The sequence below is a fragment of the Macrotis lagotis genome, chromosome X, assembly GCF_037893015.1.
Source record: "Macrotis lagotis isolate mMagLag1 chromosome X, bilby.v1.9.chrom.fasta, whole genome shotgun sequence".
NCBI classification, from domain to species: domain Eukaryota; kingdom Metazoa; phylum Chordata; class Mammalia; order Peramelemorphia; family Peramelidae; genus Macrotis; species Macrotis lagotis.
In genome coordinates, this window is record NC_133666.1 from 67,683,844 (window position 1) to 67,707,980 (window position 24,137).

General features: G+C 48.4%; 2 protein-coding genes across 9 annotated transcripts in view; one reads left to right on the forward strand and one right to left on the reverse strand.

Annotated features, from left to right (window-relative positions):
* DRP2 (dystrophin related protein 2) overlaps positions 1-15,979 on the forward strand; it is a 41,214-nt gene extending 25,235 nt beyond the window's left edge. For 2 of the 5 annotated variants that reach the window (XM_074205736.1, XM_074205740.1), the window contains 10 exons: positions 1,381-1,538; positions 1,661-1,881; positions 2,544-2,655; positions 3,867-4,003; positions 4,209-4,274; positions 4,605-4,670; positions 7,397-7,540; positions 8,194-8,413; positions 9,032-9,152; positions 9,266-9,593. In XM_074205736.1, the coding sequence (XP_074061837.1) occupies positions 1,381-1,538; positions 1,661-1,881; positions 2,544-2,655; positions 3,867-4,003; positions 4,209-4,274; positions 4,605-4,670; positions 7,397-7,540; positions 8,194-8,413; positions 9,032-9,152; positions 9,266-9,390 (1,370 nt within the window). In that variant the 3' untranslated portion in view covers positions 9,391-9,593. Of the gene's footprint in view, positions 1-1,380; positions 1,539-1,660; positions 1,882-2,543; positions 2,656-3,866; positions 4,004-4,208; positions 4,275-4,604; positions 4,671-7,396; positions 7,541-8,193; positions 8,414-9,031; positions 9,153-9,265; positions 9,594-15,893 lie in introns of those variants that run through there. The other 3 variants (XM_074205739.1, XM_074205737.1, XM_074205738.1) reach the window with 3 other exon arrangements.
* TAF7L (TATA-box binding protein associated factor 7 like) overlaps positions 15,315-24,137 on the reverse strand; it is a 31,898-nt gene continuing 23,075 nt past the window's right edge. For 2 of the 4 annotated variants that reach the window (XM_074205751.1, XM_074205750.1), the window contains one exon: positions 19,104-24,133. In XM_074205751.1, coding sequence (XP_074061852.1) covers positions 24,089-24,133 — 45 coding nt within the window. In that variant the 3' untranslated portion in view covers positions 19,104-24,088. Of the gene's footprint in view, positions 15,593-19,103; positions 24,134-24,137 lie in introns of those variants that run through there. The other 2 variants (XM_074205747.1, XM_074205748.1) reach the window with 2 other exon arrangements.

Sequence of the window (24,137 nt, forward strand, 5' to 3'; positions counted from 1 at the left end):
CTGATGCTGCCCAAGATGGTGGCAACCTGTTTGGTGGCCACCTCTCGTTGCCAATTCATATGGAACTTGCAGTTCACTACAACCACTGGTCTAAGACTTTCCATTTGTCGCCATGAAATTCCATCTTCTTTGATTCAGCTCAGCACTGGAGCCTCTCAGGATCCTTGAGGATCCTGATGCTGTCAGCCAGTGGATTGGCTCCCTCTCCCAACTTCCAGAAATCTGTGTCTTTATCTGAGTCATTGATGAACATGTTAAGCAGCCCAGGGCTCCCTGTGAGCCTTCTGTGGAGACCTCTCACCACACTGAAATTGAATCGTTACCCACTCCCAGGAAGCTGACCTAGGCTAACTGCAGTGGAAATGGAAAGATATTGCCATGATAGGACCCATAGCAATTAGCATCTCCTAGCAGGAAGGGGCAGAGGGAAGAGGCCAGGCTACTTGACCTTACAAACCTGGGTGACTGGGAAAAGGATGGGGCCTTCCAAAGAAATTGGCAAGTTGAAAGGAGGGATAAGTGGGACATTGGCAACCTTCTTTGGGAATATGCTGAATAGAGGGAAGAGACCCACTCCTTCCAAGGGTGGGGAGATCCATACTTTCCCAGCAGGGAGCTTAGGAACTCCCTGAGCGTAGGCTCAAAGGCCTCAAGACCAGAGATTCCAGAGCCACTTTGATTATTTGCTCTTTGAGGATGATTCATGTGGTTAACCAAGAGCTGACCACAGTTGTGGACAACTGGCCGAAAGAGGGGATGGACCAGGGAGCCTTCCATTTAGCTTCCCAAGACTTGTGTAGATCCCTGACCTATGCTTCCGCCTGTCTGCCCCCCCCTTCCTCAAGACTCTCTTTTGACTGTTCTCCTCTGACCTATCTTGCTCTGGTCTGACTCTGTCCATCACTCAGGGACAATATGCTCTCAGTGTTTCTGGCCATAACTAGGCCAAGTTGAACAGGGTTTTGTACCCAGTGCCAAACTTTAGGGGGGGCCCCGCATTTCTATTTCTTCAGCAGGGAGAAACAATTGAGCTTAGTCTCTAGTTAGCAAGACTATTACTGAGGAGCTAAGGCCAGTCTTGCCTAGCTCCCTTCCTTGGCAGGGCGGCCTTCCTAGCAGCAGCCTGGTGGTAACTCCAGGCTCCCTCTTTTTATCTTTTACCTCTTCCCTTCATCCCATAGTATCCCATGCTTCCAGACCTCTCCCTGAGTTATCTCCTCCCACCACACACCCTCAACTAAAGCCACCTTAAAAAGTAGAACCTGGGGCATCTTTTGTACTGCCTGCTCAGGGCCCAGCTTTCACAGAGCCATGGCTTCCTGGGTCTTCAGCAAAATGTGGGTCTTCTTTGCTCTTTCCTCCTTGCTGGCTGGCCTGCAGATCTCTTCAGCCAGGTGGCCACCTCAGGCAGCCAATGCGACCAGCGTCACCTGGGTGTTCTGCTCCATGAGGCCATCCAGGTGCCTCGCCAGCTGGGAGAAGTAGCAGCCTTTGGAGGAAGCAATGTGGAGCCCAGTGTCCGCAGCTGCTTCCGCTTTGTGAGTACAGACTGAGAGGAAGGCTTGTTGAGGGTGGGACAGCAGGGCTGATTGAAGCCAGCAGAGGGGGAGTGGGGGGGGCTTGGGGGGAAGGTATTGACTGGGAAGGTCCCCCACCCCAGGCTTACCTTGGGCCTCAGCTCTCTTCCTGTGGCACTGGAAAAACATTTCCCCAGAGCACCGGGAAGCCGGTCATTGAAGCTGCTCAGTTTCTGGAGTGGGCCAACTTGGAGCCGCAGTCCATGGTGTGGCTGGCTGTGCTACACCGTGTCACCATTGCAGAGCAGGTGAAGCACCAGACCAAGTGTTCCGTCTGCAGACAGTGCCCCATCAAAGGCTTCAGGTAGGGGCACCACTGCAGCAGCAGCCCCAGGGCCACCTCTCATACTTCATAACCTGGCAGTACCATCTGTAGGGCTGCCAGTAGAGGGTACCCCCACACACATGAAGAAACTGAGACACACAGATTGAATCAGTAAGTGGATGAGGCAGAAATGGAAGTTAGGCATCCTGAGGCCCATGATGGGACAGGTGTCCTGGTTGGCACACCCTATCCCCCACATCAAATGTAGGAATTAGAAGCCCAGGGAGTGCCATGTGACTTAGTGTAGCCATCAGGGCTAAAAATGGCATCATTTCAGCAGTCTTGGGAAATAACCACTTGCTGATTGATCCATTCAATTAAGGCTCAATCAAATAGATGAGAGTGGAAAGTCTTGCATGACTGAGTCACTTTGAGCCCCTTCATCAAGAGGGAGCAAAGGCTGCCTTGGGCCTGCCCTTGATCTGGTTCATGTTGGGACGGGGTCTTTTTCCACATGGCCTCACTCTCTCTAAGCACCTTTTCTCTAGTCCTGGGACTGGCCCAAAGCAGGTGTTTTAGTCAACCCTTGTTGAATTGAATTGAAGCCTTTGGGAAGCTGGCGAGATGAACTTCTGACTCCCTTCCCAAGGGGCCAGACTTGGGTTCATTCAATCCTTCTTGTCCCCCTCATCTGCCCCAAGGTACCGGAGTCTTAAACAGTTCAATGTGGACATCTGCCAGACCTGCTTCCTCACAGGCAGGGCCAGTAAAGGGAACAAGCTCCATTACCCCATCATGGAATATTACACACCGGTAAGGAGGGAGCATGCCAACGAGATTTTGGCCTTCACCCATTGGCCAACATGCCTGGCCTGGGCTGGGGGATGAAGGGGATTGAACTCTAGTTGGAAGGAGAGAGCCAACTCCACTTTAAGGACTATGTCAGCTTGACTTGGCCCCAGTCCCTTGCAGGTTTGCCCTGTTTGACCCTCCACAGTGGCTGGGGTGCCCCAGGGCCAATTCGTATACAGGCTGAAACTCTTCCTACCCCAAACTTGGCACTGCCTTGGGTCCCTGGCTACAGAATTTCAATGAGCTGCTCTCTCTATTCTGGGCATCCACTTGCTTCTCCCTACACTCTGACTCATGCTTACTTACATACACACATACACACACACACACACACACACACACACACACACACAGCTTCCCTTTTTCTTCAGGTTTCTTATGTCTTTCTTCTCCTCTGGATTCTCTGAATTGCAGAATTTCTGACTTGAAAGAAGGCTCTCAGCAGCCCTTCCATCCTCCCTGCCCCTCACCCCTACATCCAGGCCCCACTTGCAGACTCCTCCTTCTTTTCCTCCTCCTCCCTGGAACAGCTCTCATGGCTAAGAAATGTCTCCCAACACTCACTCAAAATCTGCCTCTGCAACATCCACCATAATTGCCCTAAATAGAAAGACTGAGGCTGGCCACCTCGGACTTTCTCAGGTTAAACATAATGAGCATTTGAGACCATCCTCATCTTGGCAGCCATCCCCTCCCAGTGGCCTTATGTAGGGGAGAATTTGGCATGGCTGGCCCAGGGCAGCAGGGGTTCCCAGTGACCTTTTGGGCCCCCTGCTCTCTAGCTTTCAAGTCTTACCAAACCCCTCAGATTCTTTTCTGACATGCTGCTGTCTAGCCCTGCCAGTGTCTTCCTGGACCTGAGAAGGGTTTCTAGTTCAAGGGCAAGAATTTACATTTATCCTTCCTGACTTCCATTTTGTTAGTCAAGCCAACACTCTCTATAGGAATACTAGATGGCGCTGCAGTGGATAGAGTGCCAGGGCTAAAGTCCCTAAATCGGCTTCCTGAGTTGCAGTCTGGCCTCAGACACTTCCTAGCTGTGTGACCCTGGGCAAGTTCCTTTACCCCGTTTACTTAGGTTTGGTCAACTATTGTGGAGAATAGCCAAGCAGCTCCAAGGCACTGGGGCCAGTAGAGGCAGGTGTCAAGCCGTCAGCTCTGTCTCTCTCCAGACTACTTCGAGCGAGAACGTGAGGGATTTTGCAACGACCCTGAAAAACAAATTCCGATCCAAACAGTATTTCAGCAAACACCCTCAGAGAGGCTACCTGCCTGTGCAGTCGGTGCTGGAGGCCGACTACAGTGAGCCGTGAGTCTGTTTCCTGAGCCCTGGGTGGCTCATCGGAGCTAAGACACCCCAGGATCAGATGCATCCCTCTGTGCTGAATCTGGGAGCATTTGGGAGGGAAGGTGACACCGTGCCCTGCCCATGGGAACCTATGGTGGTTTGGGGGCAGGGGCTTGGGATAAAGGCAGAGGCATCTAGGTGCTGACCTCTGGCTGCCTTCTCCCAGGCCTGCCTCCTCCCCGATGTTACCACACTCTGATACACATTCCCGCATCGAACACTTTGCCAGCAGGTACCAGAGGGGCTGCTGAAAGTCCAGGGTCGGGGGAGGGCAAAGGAGGGGGAGCACATAAGGCAAGGCCGTGAGGGTGGGCAAGCTAGCCAGACGACGCATCCCATAGGCCCATACCCCATGACGCAGGAGAGCTTTGACTAGAACAGTGGAGTAAGTTCTAGTGAGAAAATACTAGTAGGCCTCATGTCTGACCAGGGAAAGCATGGAATCCCAGCTCTGGGAGGCTGCTGGTTCTGTTATGAAAGCTGGGCTTTTGGCAGCAAACAGGCATCCTCCCCTCCCCATCGCCCCCTGACCTTACTCCTCTTTCTATTTCTCTGTGTCCAGGCTTGCTGAGATGGAAAGTCAGAACTGCTCCTTCTTTAATGATAGTCTGTCCCCTGATGATAGCATGTGAGTCCTTCTGGAACCTCCTGCCATTTCCTAGGGAAATACTGCCTTACCATGTGGAAATTAGGGTGCTTGGATGGGGTGGGAATCAAACAAGAAAATTGGATGTCACTAAGCATGGCAAGATGGAGGCTTCCCCAGATCTACTTCCCCACTCCCTCCACCCCACATTCTGCCTTTGGTCTCTCCCTCCACCCCACATTCTGCCTTTGGTCTCTCCCTCCACCCCACATTCTGCCTTTGGACTCTCCCTCCACCCCACCTTCTTCCTGTGGTCTCTCCCTTCACCCCACAGTTTTCCTTTGGTCTCTCCCTGCACCACACTTTCTGCTTTGGTCTCTCCCTCCACCCCACATTCTTCCTTTGGTCTCTTCCTCCAACCCACTTTCTGCCTTTGGTCTCTCCCTGCACCACACATTCTGCCTTTGGTCTCTCCCAAGGCCCAGTGTTTTCCTTTGGTCTCTCCCTGTACCCCAAATTCTCCCTTTGGTGTCTCCCTCCAACCCATTTTCTGCCTTTGGTCTCTCCCTCCACCCCACTTTCTGCATTTATTTTCTCCCTCCACCCCACTTTCTGCCTTTGGTTTCTCCCTCCACCCTATATTCTCCCTTTGGTGTCTCCCTGCACCCCACCTTCTGCTTCTGGTCTCTTCCTCCAAGCTACTTTCTGCCTGTGGTCTCCCCCTCCACCCTACTTTCTACCTGTGGTTTCTCCCTCCACCCCAATTTCTGCCTTTGGTCTCTCTCTCCACCCCACTTTTTGCCTTTGGTCTCTCCCAAGGCCCAGTGTTTTCCTTTGGTCTCTCCCTGCACCCCACTTTCTTCCTTTGGTCTCTCCCTGCACCCCACTTTCTGCCTTTGGTCTCTCCCTCCCCCCCTTTCTGCTTTTATCTCTCCCTCCACCCCATTTTCTGCCTTTGGTCTCTCCCAAGGCTCAGTGCTTTCCTTTGGTCTCTCCCTGTACCCCACCTTCTGCCTTTGGTCTCTCCCTCCACCCCACATTCTGCCTTTGGTTTCTCCCTCCACCCTATGTTCTCCCTTTGGTCTCTCCCTGCATCCCACTTTCTGCCTTTGGTCTCTCCCAAGGCCCAGTGTTTTCTTTTTTTTTTCCTTTCCTTTTCTTTTTTTAGATTTTTCAAGGTAATGGGGTTAAGTGGCTTGCCCAAGGCCACGCAGCTAGGTAATTATTAAGTGTGAGGTGGGATTTGAACCCAGGTACTCCTGACTCCAGGGCAGGTGCTCTATTTACTGTGCCGCCTAGCTGCCCCCCCCCCCCCAGTGTTTTCTTTTGGTCTCTCCCTCCACCCCACATTCTGCCTTTGGTTTCTCCCTCCACCCTATATTCTCCCTTTGGTCTTTCCCTGCACCCCACTTTCTGCCTTTGGTCTCTCCCTCCACCCCACTTTCTGCCTTTGGTTTCTCCCTCCACCCTATATTCTCCCTTTGGTCTCTCCCTGCTCCCCACTTTCTGCCTTTGGTCTCTCCCTGCACCCCACTTTCTGCCTTTGGTCTCTCCCTCCACCCCACTTTCTGCCTTTGGTTTCTCCCTCCACCCTATATTCTCCCTTTGGTCTTTCCCTGCACCCTACCTTCTGCCTCTGGTCTCTTCCTCCACCCCACTTTCTGCCTCTGGTCTCTTACTTCACTCTATTTTCTGCCTTTGGTCTCTCCCAAGGCCCAATGTTTTCCTTTGTTCTGTCCCTGAACCCCAAATTCTCCCTTTGGTCTCTCCCTCCACCCCATTTTCTGCCTTTGGTCTCTCCCTCCACCCCACATTGTGCCTTTGGTCTCTCCCTCCACCCCACATTGTGCCTTTGGTCTCTCCCTCCACCCCACTTTCTGCTTTGGTCTCTCCACCCCATTTTCTGCATTTAATCTCTCCCTGCATCCCACTTTCTTCATTTGGTTTCTCCATTCACCACACCTTCTGTCTGTGGTCTCTCCCTGCACCCCACTTTCTGCTTTTGGTCTCTCCTTCCACCCCACATTCTACCTCTGGTCTCTCCCTTCACCCCATATTCTGTGTTTGGTCTTTCCCATCCCCTTTGCTTTTTTGCCTTTGTTCACTCCCTGCACCCCACTTTCTGACTTTGGTCACTCCTTGCACTGCACATTTTGCTTTTGGTCACTGCCTGCACCCCACATTTGTCTTTGCTTTTTCCCATATCCCACCTTCTGCCTTTGCTCTCTCCCTTTACCACACTGTCTCCCTCTGGTTTCTCCCACACCCCATTTCTTGCCTCTGGTCACAATGGCCCAGCTTTTGTAGGAGGGAAGGAATCTTCTCCTGTAATTTCTCCCCAAGATCCCAGGGTTCCAACTGTCCACCTGGGGGAATACCGGAGATTGACAGAGACCCGCCTCAACAAGGGCCCCCTTCCTGCCCAGAGTGGTCCTTGGAAGGAAAGTGATCTCAGGTCCCAGGGCCAGTGTCCCTTGGACTGAAACTGAAGTATTACAGCCACCTTCCAGATGGGAAGCTCAGGCACAGAAAAGGGAGGTGTGCTGCTCCCAACTCTACAGTGACCTGCAAGACCCCGTTGGCCCCCAAAGCCAAGCCTTCTCCCCAGCTCCATGCCAGCCCTCTTCTCCCAGCAAAGTCTGGATAAATGACCCTCCTTTCTCACTCCCATGACCCCCTTAGGAAGAGAGCTAAAAAACAAGAGCCCTCTGCCAGGGGGTCCTCTGCCTAGTGGATGATGCTCTCCTTTCTCCCCTGTCTCATGGCAGAGATGAAGATCAGTATTTGCTGAGACACTCCAGCCCCATCACAGACCGGGAGCCTACCTTTGGACAACAAACCCAGAATGCCATGGTTGCTGATGACAAGGGGGAACTGGAGAAGATCCTGGCTCACCTGGAGGATGAGAACCGGTGGGTGTGGACTTGGGTTTGAGGTGGGCTGACGAGAGAGGCTGGCTGGAGAGCGAGGAGCAATGGCGAGGCCTGCACTGCTTCCTCTGGAGGTCCCCCAAGGGTGATCTGAAAAAAGAATCCAGAAGAAAATAGGATCAAGCTATATATGATGTGTTGGTTATTGGAAGTGGGGCTGGGCTGGGAGCAGGCCTAAGGCCAGGCCCTGTACTCTCACTGTGTTGAGGCAAAGCTCCCCTTCCCTCCTGACCAAGCACTGACGTTCGGGCTGTTGGGGGATGGATCGGGGTGGAAGGATGGAGTAAAATCACCCTACAAATGGCTCCCAAATGAGCTGCATTTCTAGGCAGACTGCCTGTGGTTCCAAAGGAGTGCTGGAAACTCAGCAGGGATCTGTCCTGTATAATGTGGACTCTTGTTCCTCTGAGTTTGGGGTGAGGCTGAGGATTGCTTTGTCTTCCAGATGTGCAAATATGGTCAGTAAGAAGGTGTGTGTGTGGGGGGGGTGGCGCCTGCATCTGGACAAACCTGATCCAAGCTCCCCTCCATGACAGGTCTCCCAGCCTAGCCTGAGGAGCTGGCCTCAGGGTCCGTGGTACATTGGCCAAGGCCCCAGCTTGGGCTTTGGACCTCAGACCCCATATATTTGGCAGGATCCTCCAAGGGGAGCTCCGGCGCTTAAAGTGGCAACACGAAGAGGCTGCCGAGGGTCCCCCAGAGGCTGCCCAGGACTCCCGCAATGAGGAGCTCTTGGCTGAAGCCAGGCTCCTTCGGCAGCACAAGAGCCGTCTGGAAACCCGCATGCAGATTCTAGAGGACCACAACAGGCAGCTGGAGTCTCAACTGCTGCGCCTAAGGGAGCTGCTGCTGCAGGTGAGGAGGCTGGCAGCCGTGGGCGCAGGCCTGGGAACAGAGAACCACTCTGAAGCAGCTTAGTTTGGGCCTATTTTATCTGGAATGACCTTGGAACCCTGTGACCCAACTGCCCCCCTACCCCCCATGCTCCATATGCTCTGACCTGTCATAGAGGCTCTGTTGTCCAATACCAAGTGTTAATGAGACCATGGGCATCCCTATGATGTCAGTTAGAAATTGGCCACAAATTGCCCCTAAGCCCCAGGCCATGGACCTTTCACACTTTTGGACATAGCTATGGCTCCTGGAGTCTGCACTTTTAATCCCTTCCAGGAAATGGTTGGCATAGAGCTGGGTGAAACCAGCTATTGGACAGGGAGGGGTGTGGGTGTGCATGGTGGTTGTTTCCAGAACAGAGGCCAGAAAGAAGTGGCTTCAAAATAATGCCACAGATTGTAAGGCTCTTGAGGGCAGGGTCTTTTTTTATCTTTGTATTTTGGGCCTCAGTGCTGGCTGACTGAAGTCCTTGCTGAACCCAAGGGAGAGAGTAGAATGTTGCTGTACACCAAGCCCTCAGAGGTCCTTGGCTCCCCAGCTGCAAAGGACAGGAAAGTCACTCTTCCTTCCCCTTTGCAGCCACCCCCTGAATCAGAAGGCACTGGTTCTGGGGGATCCTCTCTGGCCTCTTCCCCGCAGCAGTCAGAGGACAGTCATGCCCGGGAAGAGGAGCGGGCCACCCCAGACACTGAGGTGGCAGGTGAGCTGCTCTTTCCTCCAGGGCTCTGGCCCAACCTTTCTCCATCTTCTGGCAGTGGGTGCATGCAGTGGCTAAAAGGCCCCTCCCTTGCTTCCCTCCCTTCTCCACCCTAGATGACTTGGGGCAGAAAAGCCAGGACGTCAGCCTGTGCTTGGAAGACATCATGGAGAAGCTCCGCCATGCCTTCCCTAACGTCCGAGGCCCAGAGGTGCCTGCCAACACTCTATTGGCTTCCTGAGGTGTCCCACCATTTCCCCCATCCTCTGGATCCCTTCCCCTGGCTCTGGCCAGGCCCCCTCCCCACACCACACCCAGGCCCACCCTGTGACATTTATCCCCCCTGGCTTAACAGGCTTCAGGTAGCGCAGCAGGAACTTGAGAAAAGCCAGATTGGGGGAGGGGGTAAGCCAGTAGCCTGCTTCCTCTCCACACACTGCTGCCATAGCCCATGGGTGGGGGTGGGGTTGGGGGGTTGGGGCAGTGCCTATTCTGTTCCCTCTCCTCTTTTTAGACCACAGGAGCTGTTGCCTTCTAGCCCAGCTCCAGGTCCACGTGGGCACAAACCCACCCCTTTCCCGGAGTATTGATGGTTTGCTGCCTGGAGCTCCTTCCTCTCTCTGCTTCACATTCTCCCCCACCCCCTAACTCAACCTCCCCTCACTTGGCAGGCCTTCAGACTAGTCTTACTTGTTCCACTAACCCTCAGTGTCATGCTGGCAGCCACTTGCTCCTTATGGGCACTCTGATAGGATGGGCGCTATGGGCTCTTTCTGCTTTTGGGAAGGAGCCTTGGTTTTTGCTGGCTCCTAACAGCACTTAACACTTAGGCCACACTGGGAAAAATGGAAGTGATGCTAGTAGAGGTGCCCTGCCCCCTTCCAGTTCCTCAAGGCCTCCACCTCCTGGGAAACTGGCCAGCAGTGCCCTGGGAAACCCCACTGAGGAGCTTTGGAATCAGGAGAGGCCACATCAGGCCAGCTTTCTGAAAAAGCTTTTTCCTTTTGATCTAAAAGTGCCCCCCCCCCACCAGCCTGGCAGCTTGGCCTCTAAAGGCTTTGGGAGGAAGGAGCAGTTGCAAGGATGCCTTAGCAATTCCCTGGGCAGGGATCAGACCTAGTGCCTCCTCCCAGGGTGAGGCGTGAGGCCGCCCAGCTTCATCCAGCCCAGCACATATACTGTTGGTGGCATTGGGTGGCAACTGCTTCTCCAGAGCATCTAGAGATAGCAGGAGGGCTTTCCCATTTGCAAACTCTGATCTGATTCTATTTTGCCAGCTGAACTAACCTGCCTGAACCTGTAGCATGGGCCCTGGGCCCAGAAGTAGGTCTGAGCAGGCAGAGGGCTCTGGGCTCCAGGCCCTGGGCCTTGGAGACACTCTAGAGCTGCCTCCATCATCCTCTGCTCCAGCTGGCCAGGGCTGTCACTTGGATAGGTAGATCCATCTGTGGCTGTCGAGTGCATCGGTGTTCCCATGGCCTCACTCCCACACTCAATTCTAATACCTCCGGAAATACTCCTGTTCTGCCTTGCTCTTTGGCTGCTAGGGGAAAAGTGCCTGGGGGACGGGACTCCCGGGGGACTCCCTGCAGCTCCAGCAGGGACCTTTCTCCAGGTTTGCTGCAGCTACTCTGGGACCCAGGCTCCTGAGCCTGTGGCTGGAATCCCCAGGACCTAGGTCAGATTAAATCAAAGCTGTCCTGGATCTCCAAGGATCCCAGAGAGGAAATTAAGGGCTCGGCGGGGGCTTCTGCTTCTCTTCTTCCCTGTCCACTCCTGATTCCTAGGCAAGGCAATAGAGCTCATCCTCCAACAGTGGCTGCCCCCCCCCGGGGGGGGGGCCAGCCATGAAGCCAGCTTGGTGGTGAGGAGAGGAAGGGAATCCATCTGCATCTGCTGCAGTCAAGCTGGGCTAGCCAACGCTGGGCACAGGGGGCGAAGAGTTTGGTACCATCAGCCACCTAGGCCTCAGGTCTCCAGGCACAAGGCCTCAAACGGACAGGGTGACAATGGCAGAAAGGCATCAGGGAGCTCAGACAGGGCAAGCACAGGGTCTCCCCTGGGACCCAAGGAAAAGCTGTTGGATGGAATGGGAGACACTTCACTTGCTCCCAGAGCAAAGAGCTCCTTTGGCGAGCAAGCTAAGCTGGCAGGCCTGGATGGGACCTGCCTAGTGCAGGTGTATGGACTCCAGTCCAGGGGGATGACTAACGCCATGTAGTCCCACTTGAGCCAGAGGGTTAATGGGCCTGAGAATCCTTGAAATGTGCAGTATGTTAGCAAAGCAGTTATCGTGTTGTGAGTTGGATGCTGTGGAATTTCTTGTCATGTATACAAGTGGTTGGGTGGGGGGTGTTGCTAGCAGCCTAGAGAAGGTCTTCTCATTGATGGGTTCGAGGAGCTCGAGGAGGCGGAAGTTAAATGATGCCAGTGAGAAGTGAGGAGTGACAGAGGGTGTCTGCTGCAATGTGTTTGGGGACGATCCGTGGTGAAGTGGCCAAGCCACACAGGGAGCCTGGACGAGCCTGACTCATGTCCCCCTTCTCCCAAAAGGGCCATGAGTCAGGTGAAGGGCAGGGCTGGGAGGAAAGGGGAAGCTTCCAGCCCCATGAGCACCTTTCCCAAAAGGAGTGTTAAGAATGGCAGAGGCCCAGCTCAGGAGCTCTTCAAGCTGGGTGCCCAGCAAGGTTCAAGTGAAGAAGGGGCCAAACATAAGAATTACAAAGGGCCTAGAGAGTCCTGACTGGGGTTGAGGAGCCTTCCCTTCTTTGCGCCAGCTGCTCTGACCCCAGGTCCAGGGGCTACTTTCATGTTTCTCGGGCAACACCAAGTGCTGGAGCGGGAGCCAGAGCCACGGATTGAGGAGGGGTCTGATCAAGCAGCTGGGCCCTCCCATGTCTGGCTCAGGCTTCCAGAAGGTCTAGGGCTGATGAAGGGGGGGCGGGCCGTTGCTGAAGAATTGGGGCTAGGGGCAAACTGACCTACTGTGGTGACCACTCCCCGTGGTGCTGTTTCCTTGTCTCTCTAATTCTGCTTTGGAAACAATAAATTTGTATTTATATGCTTTGCCTCTTCTTGCTGCCTCTCCTTTTTGCTCCTAGCCTCCAACCCCATTGCATTGTGAGTTCTGGGCATGGGCATGGGCACAGTCACAGGCCCTAGCCCAGGAGATGAACCCACTGCCTGGCAGAGCAGAATCTCTGCCATCAAACCAAAGCGAGCCCTGAGGCTAAGACTTTGGTCCGCATCGGCCCACCCATGCCCTTGCAGGCAGTTTCACTCCTGTGGAGTGAGCATGTCTGCTCTCCTCTGCATCTGGCCTGTTCTCTCACTTCCCTAAAATCCTTGTCGCTTCCAGTTTTCCCTCAAGCCTAAAGACCCATTTCTCAACTTCTTAAGTTAATTGAAGGGGTGGATGGAAGACAGACCTTGGATCTGAGGAAATAAGGCTTTTGTGGGGCAGAGGGCCAGGCCCCTGGAGGAGTCGCTATCAGAAAAGGGGGGGGGGAATACCCCTCCAGTGCTGGGGGAAGGGCAATGTATCCCCAAAAGCATCCCATTTTCTTGTTCTGCTCATGTGTGCAGAGGCCATTCATTTCAGCACCCGAGGACACAGCTCTGGCCCTGCCTCAGAGCCATAGCCTGCGGCTGCTCTTGATGCGGGGAAAGGCCCCACCAGCATCTGGGAACCAGACCGGGCCTCCACTTCAGCTCTGAGCTCTGCAATCCTGGCCCCTTAGAGCAAGGGCTTGTCACCATCATGTGAAGTGGCAGTTTAGTGGAAGCCTCTGGAACCCCTTCTCAGGACCGTATTTTTAAAATGCATAGGAGTACAAAGGGAACCAGTGAACTGGGAGCATTTCCAAAATATTAAAAATGCGTGTGTGCATGTGTACATGTCTAGTCCCTGAACTCTGGCTGACGGGAGCACACAAATGGGCCTTCAAGCAACATCCGTGGCAGCAGGAGCTTGTTTTCTCCAGGGATATGCTCTCTCCTCCCTTCCTTACTTCCCTTTGGGGCTTAACTCCAGTCTCTCCAGCTGCCCAGCTGCTTGGGACCTCCTTCCCTGAGTTCACTGATTCAATTCAGATATACTTTGCTCCACAGACGCTCCCCCCACATAGGTCTATGTGGACTTCTCCAACAGTGCACTTCCATCTAAAGATTTTAAGCACAACCCACCATCTCCCCCATTAGAACCTATGTTCCTCAGGAAGGGCCATCCTTTAGGCCTTTGTAGGTGTCTCTCTGGCAAACAGTAGGTGCTCCATATAGGTTTGTCCTTTTTGGATTCCTAGCCAACCCAGACTGTCAATAGGAATCCAGATCTTCAGCCTGCGTCAAGAGAACAAGGTGCAAAGTCATCCAAACCAGCTACCTAGCTCTGGGGCCAGGAAAAGGCAGGAGCCAGCTCCAACCCGCAGTTGAGAGCAGAGTGTGAAAAGTCCAGTGGGAAATCAGCCGATCCAAATTGGCCAAGGCTACAAATCAGCTCCCTTTATTGCTCCACTGATTATCTAGGCTTAAAAAGCAATGGAGAAAATATTAAGAATGAAGCCATCTTTTTCTGGAGGAGAGGATTTGCTCCCAGTTTAAGAGCTGAGGCTCCAGCCTGTGCCTCTTTTTTATGGGCAAGAAACTGGGACAGACCACATGTGCTCTCATGCTGTGGAACTCTCACTCCCTCGTAGACTCTTCTGTCATTTCTGCTACCTAGCCTCTGATAAATCTCACTACTGCTTCTGTAGCCACTGATTGGTGTCTTGGGTTCAGTTCTGCCCTGTGAAGAATTGTGACTCAGACTCGGGAATGCAGGTTTTAGAAAGAAAATAGAGATTTATTAAAGGAAGTTACAACATATTAAGAAAGGGATAGAAAAATTATTTTCTTTCCAAAACCTACATTCCTGAGTCTGAGTCGTGATTCTTTGGGCAGAACTGAATCTAAGAAACAACTCAGCAGCTACAATATGTCTAAAAAGGAAAAGGATCAATGCTCGAGGGGATATGAAAAAACTGGGAAGATAATGCACTGTTGATGGACTTGTGATAGGATCCAACCTTTCAGGAGAGCAATTTGGAATTATGCCCAAAGGGCAATAAAACTGTGCCTACCCTCTGATCCAGCAATGCCACTACTGGGTCTGTATCCTGAAAAGATCATGAAAAAGGGAAAAAACACACATGTAAAAATATTTATAGCAGCTCTTTTCCTAGTGACAAAGAATTAGAAACTGAAGGGATGCCTATCCATTAGGGAAGAGTAGAATAAATTGTGGTCTATGAATGTGATGGAACACTACTTTTCTACAAGAAATCATGAGGGACAGGACTTCAGAATAGTTTCCAAAGACTTGCCTGAACTGATGCTGACTGAAGTGAGCAGAACCAGAACACTGTCCACATGAACAGCAACATGGGGTGATGATCAACTATGATGGGACTTGTTCGTTTTAGCAGCACAGTAATCAAAGATAATTCTAAAAGTCTTGTGATGGAAAATGTCATCCAATATCCAGAGATGGAACTCTATAGAGTTTAAATGCAGACCAAACTTGACTTATCTACAATTTTTAAAAGCTGTCTCAAGTATTTTTTTTCTCTCTGATCTTTTTTCCAGTTCAATTTGATTCATCTTTCACAACATGATTAATCTGAATCTATGTTTAGTATGGTTATCCATGTATATATACTTTAGATTGCTTTCTGTTGGGGCGTGGAGGAGAAAAATGTACAACTCTAAACCTAGCAAAAAAAATGATTATTGAAAACTACCATTGCATGTAGTTGGAAAAATAAATAAAATACTTCCTGCAAAAAACAAACAAACAAAAAAAACAAACTCAAAGAAGCAACTTCCTATACCCAAATCACTGGAAACCTGGAATTTGAATAAAAGAGGAAGTTGGTGGATAATTCAAATTGGACGGCTGTTGGACCATGGAAAAGCCTGGCAAGATCAACATCCCACCATTTGAGGAAGCCTTTCTAAGATCGTGACTCAAGCAGACCTAAATGAACTCTTGACTTATCTAAAAATCAAGCTAAACTTTTAGTATCAAGACTGAGAGGAACCTTAGAATATATCTGGAACATGAACATTTTTGGATCCACGTACAGCATGAAGAATGGCCTTGGGAAATAGGTGGGAACCCCAAAGAAATTGTTCTTTTACTCAGATTGTAACTTGCTTTCAACACACACAGTTGTTTTATTTGTAAACAGGAAAGAGCAGTTTAAGAGAACATTAAATAACAGCAGCTCAAGAGAACATTAAACAACACTGATTTCAAAAAAAAAGAATGTTAAGGAAAAAAATCATATGACAAGGTAATAATTTGAAGAAGAAAAGTTTTCTTACCACCACTGCACATTATAAACTTGATTTAATAAAAAGTGTTGTGAAGATGATGAATTGAAAAAAATGCAGGTTTTCTTTATCTGAAAAATAAATTTCCCAGAATCAATTGAGTTGAACTTAAGGAAGGGACATTTTGGGGTTCTCCAATAAGGGAAAGGGTCAAAGACAAGCATTCTGAAAACCAATTAGATTGGGCTGAAGAGGCTGTCTGGACATAATTAATATACAAACACTTTTGGGGGGAAATGCAAGGCAGAAGATAACCAACAAATAAATGTCAATGATCGTCTCAAAACCTATGAGGAGGTATAGATTTGGGGGTTATAGCATATTACTCAAGATCCATTTTTTCAATTAACATTTGTCATCTTTCTTTCCCAGAAAACGAAGTGATGACAAACATGGGGAATTACTTAAATTAAGAACTCCTCTTTCGAATGGAAAAGCAAGGCTAGGGTAAGTAGAGACCCTGCACACTGCTATCAATTGTTGGAAGCCAAAGTTGAATGTTGCATAGGTGAAATAGCAATCATCACAGAACTCTCAGCAGAGCATCTCACTTAAAAATAAATGTCATCCATTAAGACCTTCAGACTCCTTGAATGGAGACATGTGTCTGTGAAATCGTCAGTAGTTGGCACTTTAGGTGAAATAAAAATTAACTATACAATTGATTCCTGTGAAAACAGTGGCTGACAAGACAAACTTGAAACAGTATTTGTAATCAGCCTTCAAAACAAAACATCAGGTTCACCTGCTTTTATGGGTATGAAGGATAAAAAGCTGCTTTTTGTTTTTCAGCCAGCAGCTGGCTTGCACACCTATCACTTTACCTGATGGGTGTGAGGTAGTATCCTCAAAGTTGTTTGAATTTGTATTGCTTTGACTCAAAAGAATGAATTTTTCAAGTAATTATTAACAATTAATATTTCTTCTTTTGAAAATTATCCTTTGATAATTTCTCCACTTGGAGATTGGGTCATGACCTTTATGAATTTGTAAGCGTTCCCTCTATCCTTTGGATGTCGTTTTTATCATTTCTATCTACAATTAAATATTTCTTCAATTTGAATGTATTCAAGCAGAACTTAATCTAACATTCCTAATATTTCCTTCTATTTGTTGAATATAAACAAAACAGATGAGAGATGTTGTGGAAAACTGAATAAGACATGACAACTGGTGGCAAATTGGAAATGGGGGGGGAGTCAAGGATGGCAAACAAGTTGTGAATGTGGGTGATGTGACAAAAAATGGCCCTAGGACATTCAGTTGGAGATCACAAGCAGGAAATTGGTACTGTGCAATTGCTGTTTTGGATCAGAAAAAGATTTGGGGACCATCTTCAGAAAGATAATAATTGAACCCCTAAGACTGACGAGACCACTAAGGGAGTGAAAAAGGAGAGAGAGAGAGAGAGAGAGAGAGAGAGAGAGAGAGAGAGAGACAGACAGAGAGAGACAGACAGAGAGAGAGAGAGACAGACAGAGAGAGACAGAGAGAAGAGGGCCCAGGAAAGGGTCTTGAGGAATATTATGCTAGGTGGCTAGAAGACAGAAGATGCAATAGGGCCCCATTTTATGAGTTCATCAGAAACCATGGGAGAAAAAAAATCCAGTTGGATGGGGTAGTTGACCAAAAGCAAACCTGGAGAGATGGTTAAGTAGAATGAGGAATGAGAGGAGGATGGATTTAACAGCTAAATGATCACTGAAACCTCAAGGAAAGTAGTTTCAGACAAGCACAGACACCAGATTACAAAGGGAAAATTGGAAGACAAACAAATGGAGACTGAGTTTAGGTGACTCCTTGGATTGAGACATTTGTCTGTGAAAGGGAGGAAATATACTGGATGGCAGATTGCAGGATAGCAGGGGTGAGTGCAAGTTTTTAAGGATGGTGGAGACCTGGAAAGGTTGATAAGACAGTAGGGAAGGAGCCAATGGTTGAGAAGAGAATGAAGAGAAGAAATGGAAGAGGATAATCAAAAGGGAAACTTCTGGGGACAAGAACAAGAGTTGGAAATGATAAAGAAAAGGGAATTCTTCCTCAGAAACTGAACAAAAGCAGAGATGGGGAGCTGATAGGGAGAGTATAGAAGAGAAAAAATGAAGGACTTAATGGATGACATTTATTTTTAAGTGACATGCTCTGCTAAGAGTTCTGTGGTCTAAAGGGACTGGAGAAGAGTTCAGAAGGTTTAAAACAGCCATTGTGGGCACTGTGATTGTTTATTAAGCAAGAATAACAGGGTGGCTGTGCAGCAGGACAGCAATTTTTTTCTTCACATTATGGGTATCTCCTAGTGATTCCTCCACCTCCCCCAACCCCCACCCCTACCCACAAATTGTTGTGGGGTTTTCCTGAGTAGAGTTCAGGATTCAGTGGGTAGGAGAAGAGGGTGGTAAAGGGGGAGAAAGAATGGTAAAACAAACATGAACTACACAGAATAAGAAGAGAAAGGGGGATTCAAAGGTAGATAGCTGTGTATTGTTGAACTGGTTAAGATTGGGACGAGAGAGAGATGACTAAAGACTAAGTTTAGGAATGAGGAAGCAGAGTAGGAAGGATAAAATTGAAGAAAAATTTCAGAATGAATGGGGGTTGGTGAGATCTAAAATCTGACCATACTTGGGGGTGTTATGAGGCTTGAGGGTATTACCTCAAGTATAACAGCAGAGATTGGGAATGGGGTAAAACTGTGAACCAAACAACTGAACCCCTCAGGAGAGAGAGAAAGAGTATCTCAGAGGCCAAAAGAGCACTACATTAATGACCCAGACTAAGCAATAGAAAGGGATGGAGTAAAACTCCATGAAGGTGAAAGTTTCTGAGTAATAATGGCAAAGGGACGATTTGGGGACAGTAGCGTGGAGCAAGGAATGTGCTACTTCCTTCTCCTCCTGGTCCTGTGCTAGAGGGTGTAAGAGGAGCCCCTAGGCCTAGGGAGGGTGTAGCAAGAGAAACAACCACTTCCAGAGCCACATTTCTTTCAGGGGCAGAAGATGGAAAATGAAAAGGAGAAAAATGAGAATAAAGTTTTCTTTTTACAAAAAAGGGGCTCCAGAAGTCCCGATGGAGTAAGGTTGAGGAGGTATAGCACAGTGGAGGTTGAGAAATCCGAGAACCTGGGGAAACTTAGCAAGGCGGTGAGATTTTTCATGGCAATTGACAGCAACTTTGAAAGTCAGAAATAAAAGTAGGCCTTGGGAGTTTGTCTGACACAGAACAGTTGAGTGAAGTGCCCCGTCTCCAAAGGCTTGTGATGGCTGACCAGGACATCAGTTTGGGGTCAGGAATGGCAGCTTCCCCAGTTGGGCACACCAATGCTAGGGTGCTAGGGCGCTAGGGCTATAGGTCTCAGGTTCTGCCTAGTTATCTAAGTCAAGAAACATACAGCATTTAGGCTTTCAAGGCTGGAGTTAACTCACAGTGAATCTTGGCCCCAGTTTCATTACCTCAAGATGGTGGAAGATAAACCCCACCCAACCCTTAGTACCAATGCAAGTGCCTGTAAGGAGACGTTCTCTAGTAACCTTTGAGGCTCAAGATACCTGCTGGTGAAATTGCTCAGGATTTCAAAAAGTAAAGTTACCTCTAATGCTTCTTCCCTCGTGAGCCTTGGGATTTATGATGGCAACGGCTCTTCTTCTTCAAAGGCTTTTTACTGCTTTGGACTTCCTAAAGATCACAGGATTATAGATTTTAGATTTGAAAGGAACTTCAGAAATCTTCTAGTTCAATCTTTTCATTTAACAGATAAGAAAAATGAGATCCAAGATGAAGTGATTTGCACAGGGTAATAAGTGGCAAAGCAGGGACTCAACTGGGGTCCATGTGACACTGTCACCCTGCTTCTCAATTTATACAATTCTTAAATTATTCAAAATATTTACATACAATATCTTTCCAGATCATTACTTCACATCCCAGAACTGATCTTTTTTGGGTTCTTGAGAGAACTCGATAGATGGCAAGTCCTGGTCATGATGGACTCAAGAAATACATTACCTTTCACAGCTTGCCATTACAGAAAACTTGTTACTTAAAAATAAAAAACAAAATAGTCTATATGCATTTCTAATGAGCAGTCATAATCAGGAATGCAAAGTCAGGCCCAATAGAAGTGAAGGCTAGAAGAAAGTGAGAATCTATAAAGGATGTCAGATGAACTACTTCTGATGGACTTAGGTCCAGACTCCAGAGGCTGGGATTTTTTGTTTTTTGTTTTTTTGGTTTTTGTGAGGCAATGGAGTTAAGTGATTTGCCCAAGGTCACACAAGCTCATTAAGTATCAAGTGTCTTGAGGCCACATTTGAACTCAAATTCTCCTGACTCCAGGGCCAGTGCTCTATCCACTGTGTCATGCAGCTACCCCTTAATGTGACACATTTTAAAATTTAACCTGCTTTATTAACATTTTCCCCCATCACTTTTTTTGGGGGGGGGGTTGCAAGGCAATGGAGTTAAGTGACTTCCCCAAGGTCACAAACCTAATAAGTGTCAAGTGTCTGAAACTGAATTTGAACTCAGGTCCTTCTGGCTCTCTCCACAGCAGCTCCACTTAGCTGCCCCTAGAGGTTGTTTTTTAAATAGACTTAGTGTTTCCTACGTGCAGGGCACACTGCACGGCTCCCATTTCTATAGGCTACTAGGAGTCGGGCAACACAGCAAGTACAATTAGGACCTCACTCAATGCTCATAACAACCCTGGGAGGTAGGTGTTATCACCCCCATTTTTGAGATGACGAAAGTGAGGCAGAGTTGTCTCTAGGGACAAGACTAGAGTCTTGAGTTGGAACTCTTTTCTCTGAGACTGGAGGCAGCAAACAGTAGCAGATGGTGCCTGGGTCCTTAGCCACATCCCAGATACAAAGGAAGAGACATACCCAGAAAGTACAACAGGCTCCTCTTGGTTTCATGGTCCTTTCCAGTCCAGGCCTTCCAGCCCCATTTTTTTTCAGGGGCTCAGAACCTCCAATAGGCCTAGTTAGAATATTAAAGAGATGCAAGCCCCCTAGTTCTCTGAGTTCCCTAGGGCTCTGCATCTTCTACTGATGCAGGTCCCCCCTGGGCAAAGGCCACCAACTGCTTATCAATTCTCAACCGAGTAACTGTGATGCCCTGATGATTGGTAAATCTCCCAGAATGGGGAAGGAAGCCCACATTCATGGACCCTGTGGCAAGTGCAGGTGGACAATGAGCACAAGCTATCCTGGGCTTTTTCTGTCAATATGTCTTGATTAAAGAAGTACATTTTTAGTTTCCACATTGATAGGTATCACTTGTTCTTACAAAAAGAAATGTCACTTCAAGGCCAATACTAATGTCCTTTTCTTCTCTAAAGCTGAACTAAGACTGCAGAGGAGGGAAGATGGATGCTGGAGGAGGAAATAGAAAACAAAGCTTTGGGTCTCATTTTTCTTTATTTTTTTATTAATACTTTGATTTTTACACCAGTCATTTCACAATATGTCCCCCCCACCCTGAAAATGACACAAAGAACAACGATACAACTCCAACACAAACACCACATAGGAGAGTATATACAGCATGCCACATCAGTAGTCTTAAGCTTTTTTATAGATGTTTAATCACATGTGCTTTGGGAACAAGTTTAGTCTTTTCAATACATCAGAGTTCAGTATGTTTTTATTTTAAGGTTTTTGCAAGGCAATGGGGTAAGTGGCTTGCCCAAGGCCACACAGCTAGGTCATTCATTATGAAGGGTCTGAGGCTGGATTTGAACTCAGGTACTCCTGACTCCAGGGCTGGTGCTCTTTCCACTGTGCCACCTAGCTGCCCCCCAGTATATTTTTTTAAACTTATTGTTGTTCTGTTCTACATCAGTTTTTCAAGTTCTCTGAAGTTCTCAGGCAGCAGCAACCCCATTCCTGTACCATTTGATGGGCCACTCCCTAATCTCCGGGCACCCACTTTGTTGTTTTGCTTTTTGTGCTACTGGCAATGCTATTCATATTTTGATGAACTCTGTGGGGACCTTGCCATTGATTCCCCTGGGGTAGATGGCCAACAGTGAGCCTGGTGGGTGGGAATATTTTTCACACAAAATTCTGAATTGTTTTCTGGGATGGCTGAACCAACTGCCACTTCCATCAAACAAATAATGTGTTGGGTTTTTAGCAGCCCTTCCACTAGCAACTATTTCACTCTTTTCACATCTTAGACACAGATTTTTTCACATATTTGTTAATTTGCAATCCTCCTTTTAAAAGCTGTTTGTGCCTATCTCAATGGAATGGCTTTGGGTTCCGGTCTGCCTGAAAGGGCATCATCTACAAAAAGGGCTTTGGTTTGGTGATAGAAATTTCAGTATCACACTTTCTCTTTCCTGAAAGCAGATTGGCCCTGACCCTACCTGAACCCTGAAAATGGATGAAAAGGCAGTGACTGGGTTATGGCATGCTTTGACCTTAAGAAGCTTCCCTATGATGATGGGGATACAGTCACCACCTACTCCAAACCTATAGATCCAAAGAAACACACCAAGAGGCAGCAACAGCAGCAGACCCTGGAACCTCTGCTCTCCAATCACCATAGGGATACTTTTAGTTCTCTAAAGAGGATCCCCAAGGGGCCATACCCCAAAAGAATATGATGAAGAAGAATGGATTTCCTAATTTACTTGGCTTTGGAGAGTTGGTTGGCAACCCTCAGTAAGCACAATAAAACACTGTATCAGGTCTCATATTTGAAAAAGTTTCAAAAGTATTCTAGCTCTATTCTTAGGAGCAAAGGGCTAAGCTACCTGACTCTGATTTGCACAAAAGTTCCTCCATTCCAGAAAACTGCAGAATATTTTTCACAGGAGAGCTTAGGAAAGAGAAGTCAGCCCATGAGTTTTCAGGTGTCGTCCTCTTGTTGGCACCTCAGCCACATCACAGTGGGCATTATGTGAAAGCTAAAAAAGACATCTGACCTTACTTACAAGAAGTATAGAAACTCGAGTTACAGAGAAAAAAATACGCACAACACCACACAGACCACTTCTGTACAAATGAACTCTTTCCCTTCTTAATCTTTAGGTTTCTACTTCTGACCAAGACAAGGCAGGGACTATGAGGAGTTTAGAGTTGTATTAGCCAGGAGGGTGGAGGGACAATGGGATAGATAGCAGAGCAAATGAGGAACCATCCTTGGGGAGGTGAGCCTGGCCAGCAAGAATGGATGGATGGCTTCCATGTAAAATATGGTTTTTCCCATGACAAGCAGCAACATTTCATTCATTCAAGAACCTCCATGAAGGCTGTCCTCCAATGCTGCACCATGGCGGAGAAAAGTGCCTAGGTTCCTGGAAAAGCTTCTGGTAACAGTGAGTCCTGGTCTGCATGTTCAGGCTCCAAGGACCAGCTTCCCTACAGCCCTACACATAGAGAAGTCTGAGAGACACAGTTTATCCTTTACTTTTTCATTCTCTCTTTCTGAGGCTTATTTAAGATTCAAGCCCAATTCCTCTCAAGATATTTTGTGACAGTAGAACTGGAACCACCTTTAAAAAAACCTTTCCTCTCTGCTCCCCTTTCATTGCTCAACAAATCCCAATCTTGTCTAATGAATCTGAGAACCATCTAGTCCATTAGGAATTATTTGGAAAACCTCTTTCATTTTGTGACCGAGGTGCTGATTGAGGTGCTGATCTAATCGGGAAGCTTTGCTGTTTTTTGTGTCTCAAAAGCTTCCATGAGGAAATAAATCTTTTTTCTTCCCGGGACAGCCCCTACTAAAGGAACCTGTTTTTCAGGACAAGATCTCCAAAACCATTTGAAAAAGCATTAGTTGAGATAGTTTTCCACACAAAACACAAAGACAGACCTTCACATCGAAGCACAGGACAAACTTAGGTGGGGAGGAAAGGAATTTCAGAAGTCACTGATTTTCCCGATTGAGATGGTTTTGTTCTATAGACTTGAGCTAAGGACAACAGCTACTTTACTGGCCTTCTGACTCACAGAAGCCAAGATAACCCATTTTTCTTTAGGCACCTCAATGACACCAAGCTAGAAGTTTTCTAAAACCCTTCAGGTCAGTGGTGTCAGTGGGCACAAATTTCTGCCAATTCATCACTGCTCTTTCCTAGGCTGACATAGAGGACAATGGATATGACTTGTCTTCCTTGGCATAGGAGAGAAACAAATGCAGAACATCTACAATCTCCAGGTGCAAATCTCTTTGGATTATGGCCGAGTCCTTTGATGATCCCACAGAACAACAGAGAGCTGAGTAGTTATAAAAGGAAGAGGTCCAAGGCAGTGGCAGAGGTGAGCTGGAGTGACTAGGTTAGTGTGGCTAGCCCATGAATCACAAGACTTCACCACAAACCGGTCCCCTGGTACCCAGCATCTTCTACTTAGCTGTGAAGATGCTTCTAAGAAAGCAAAAGGGTGATGCAAAGACAGAAAGAGGACGAATTCAACAGGTCCAAGAAACCCAGAGAGGTGTGAATCCCATCACACTGGCAGCTTGACATTCTCCTGGGCTCAGAGGATGCACCTCAAGTTAGCCTGCAGGATGCTCACCAGGATGAAGACTACAGGCACCTTGAAGCCAAGGAGCCCTTACTTCTCCAGGAGTGCGTTGAGCTGTTCCTGCAAGGAGCTGAGCTGC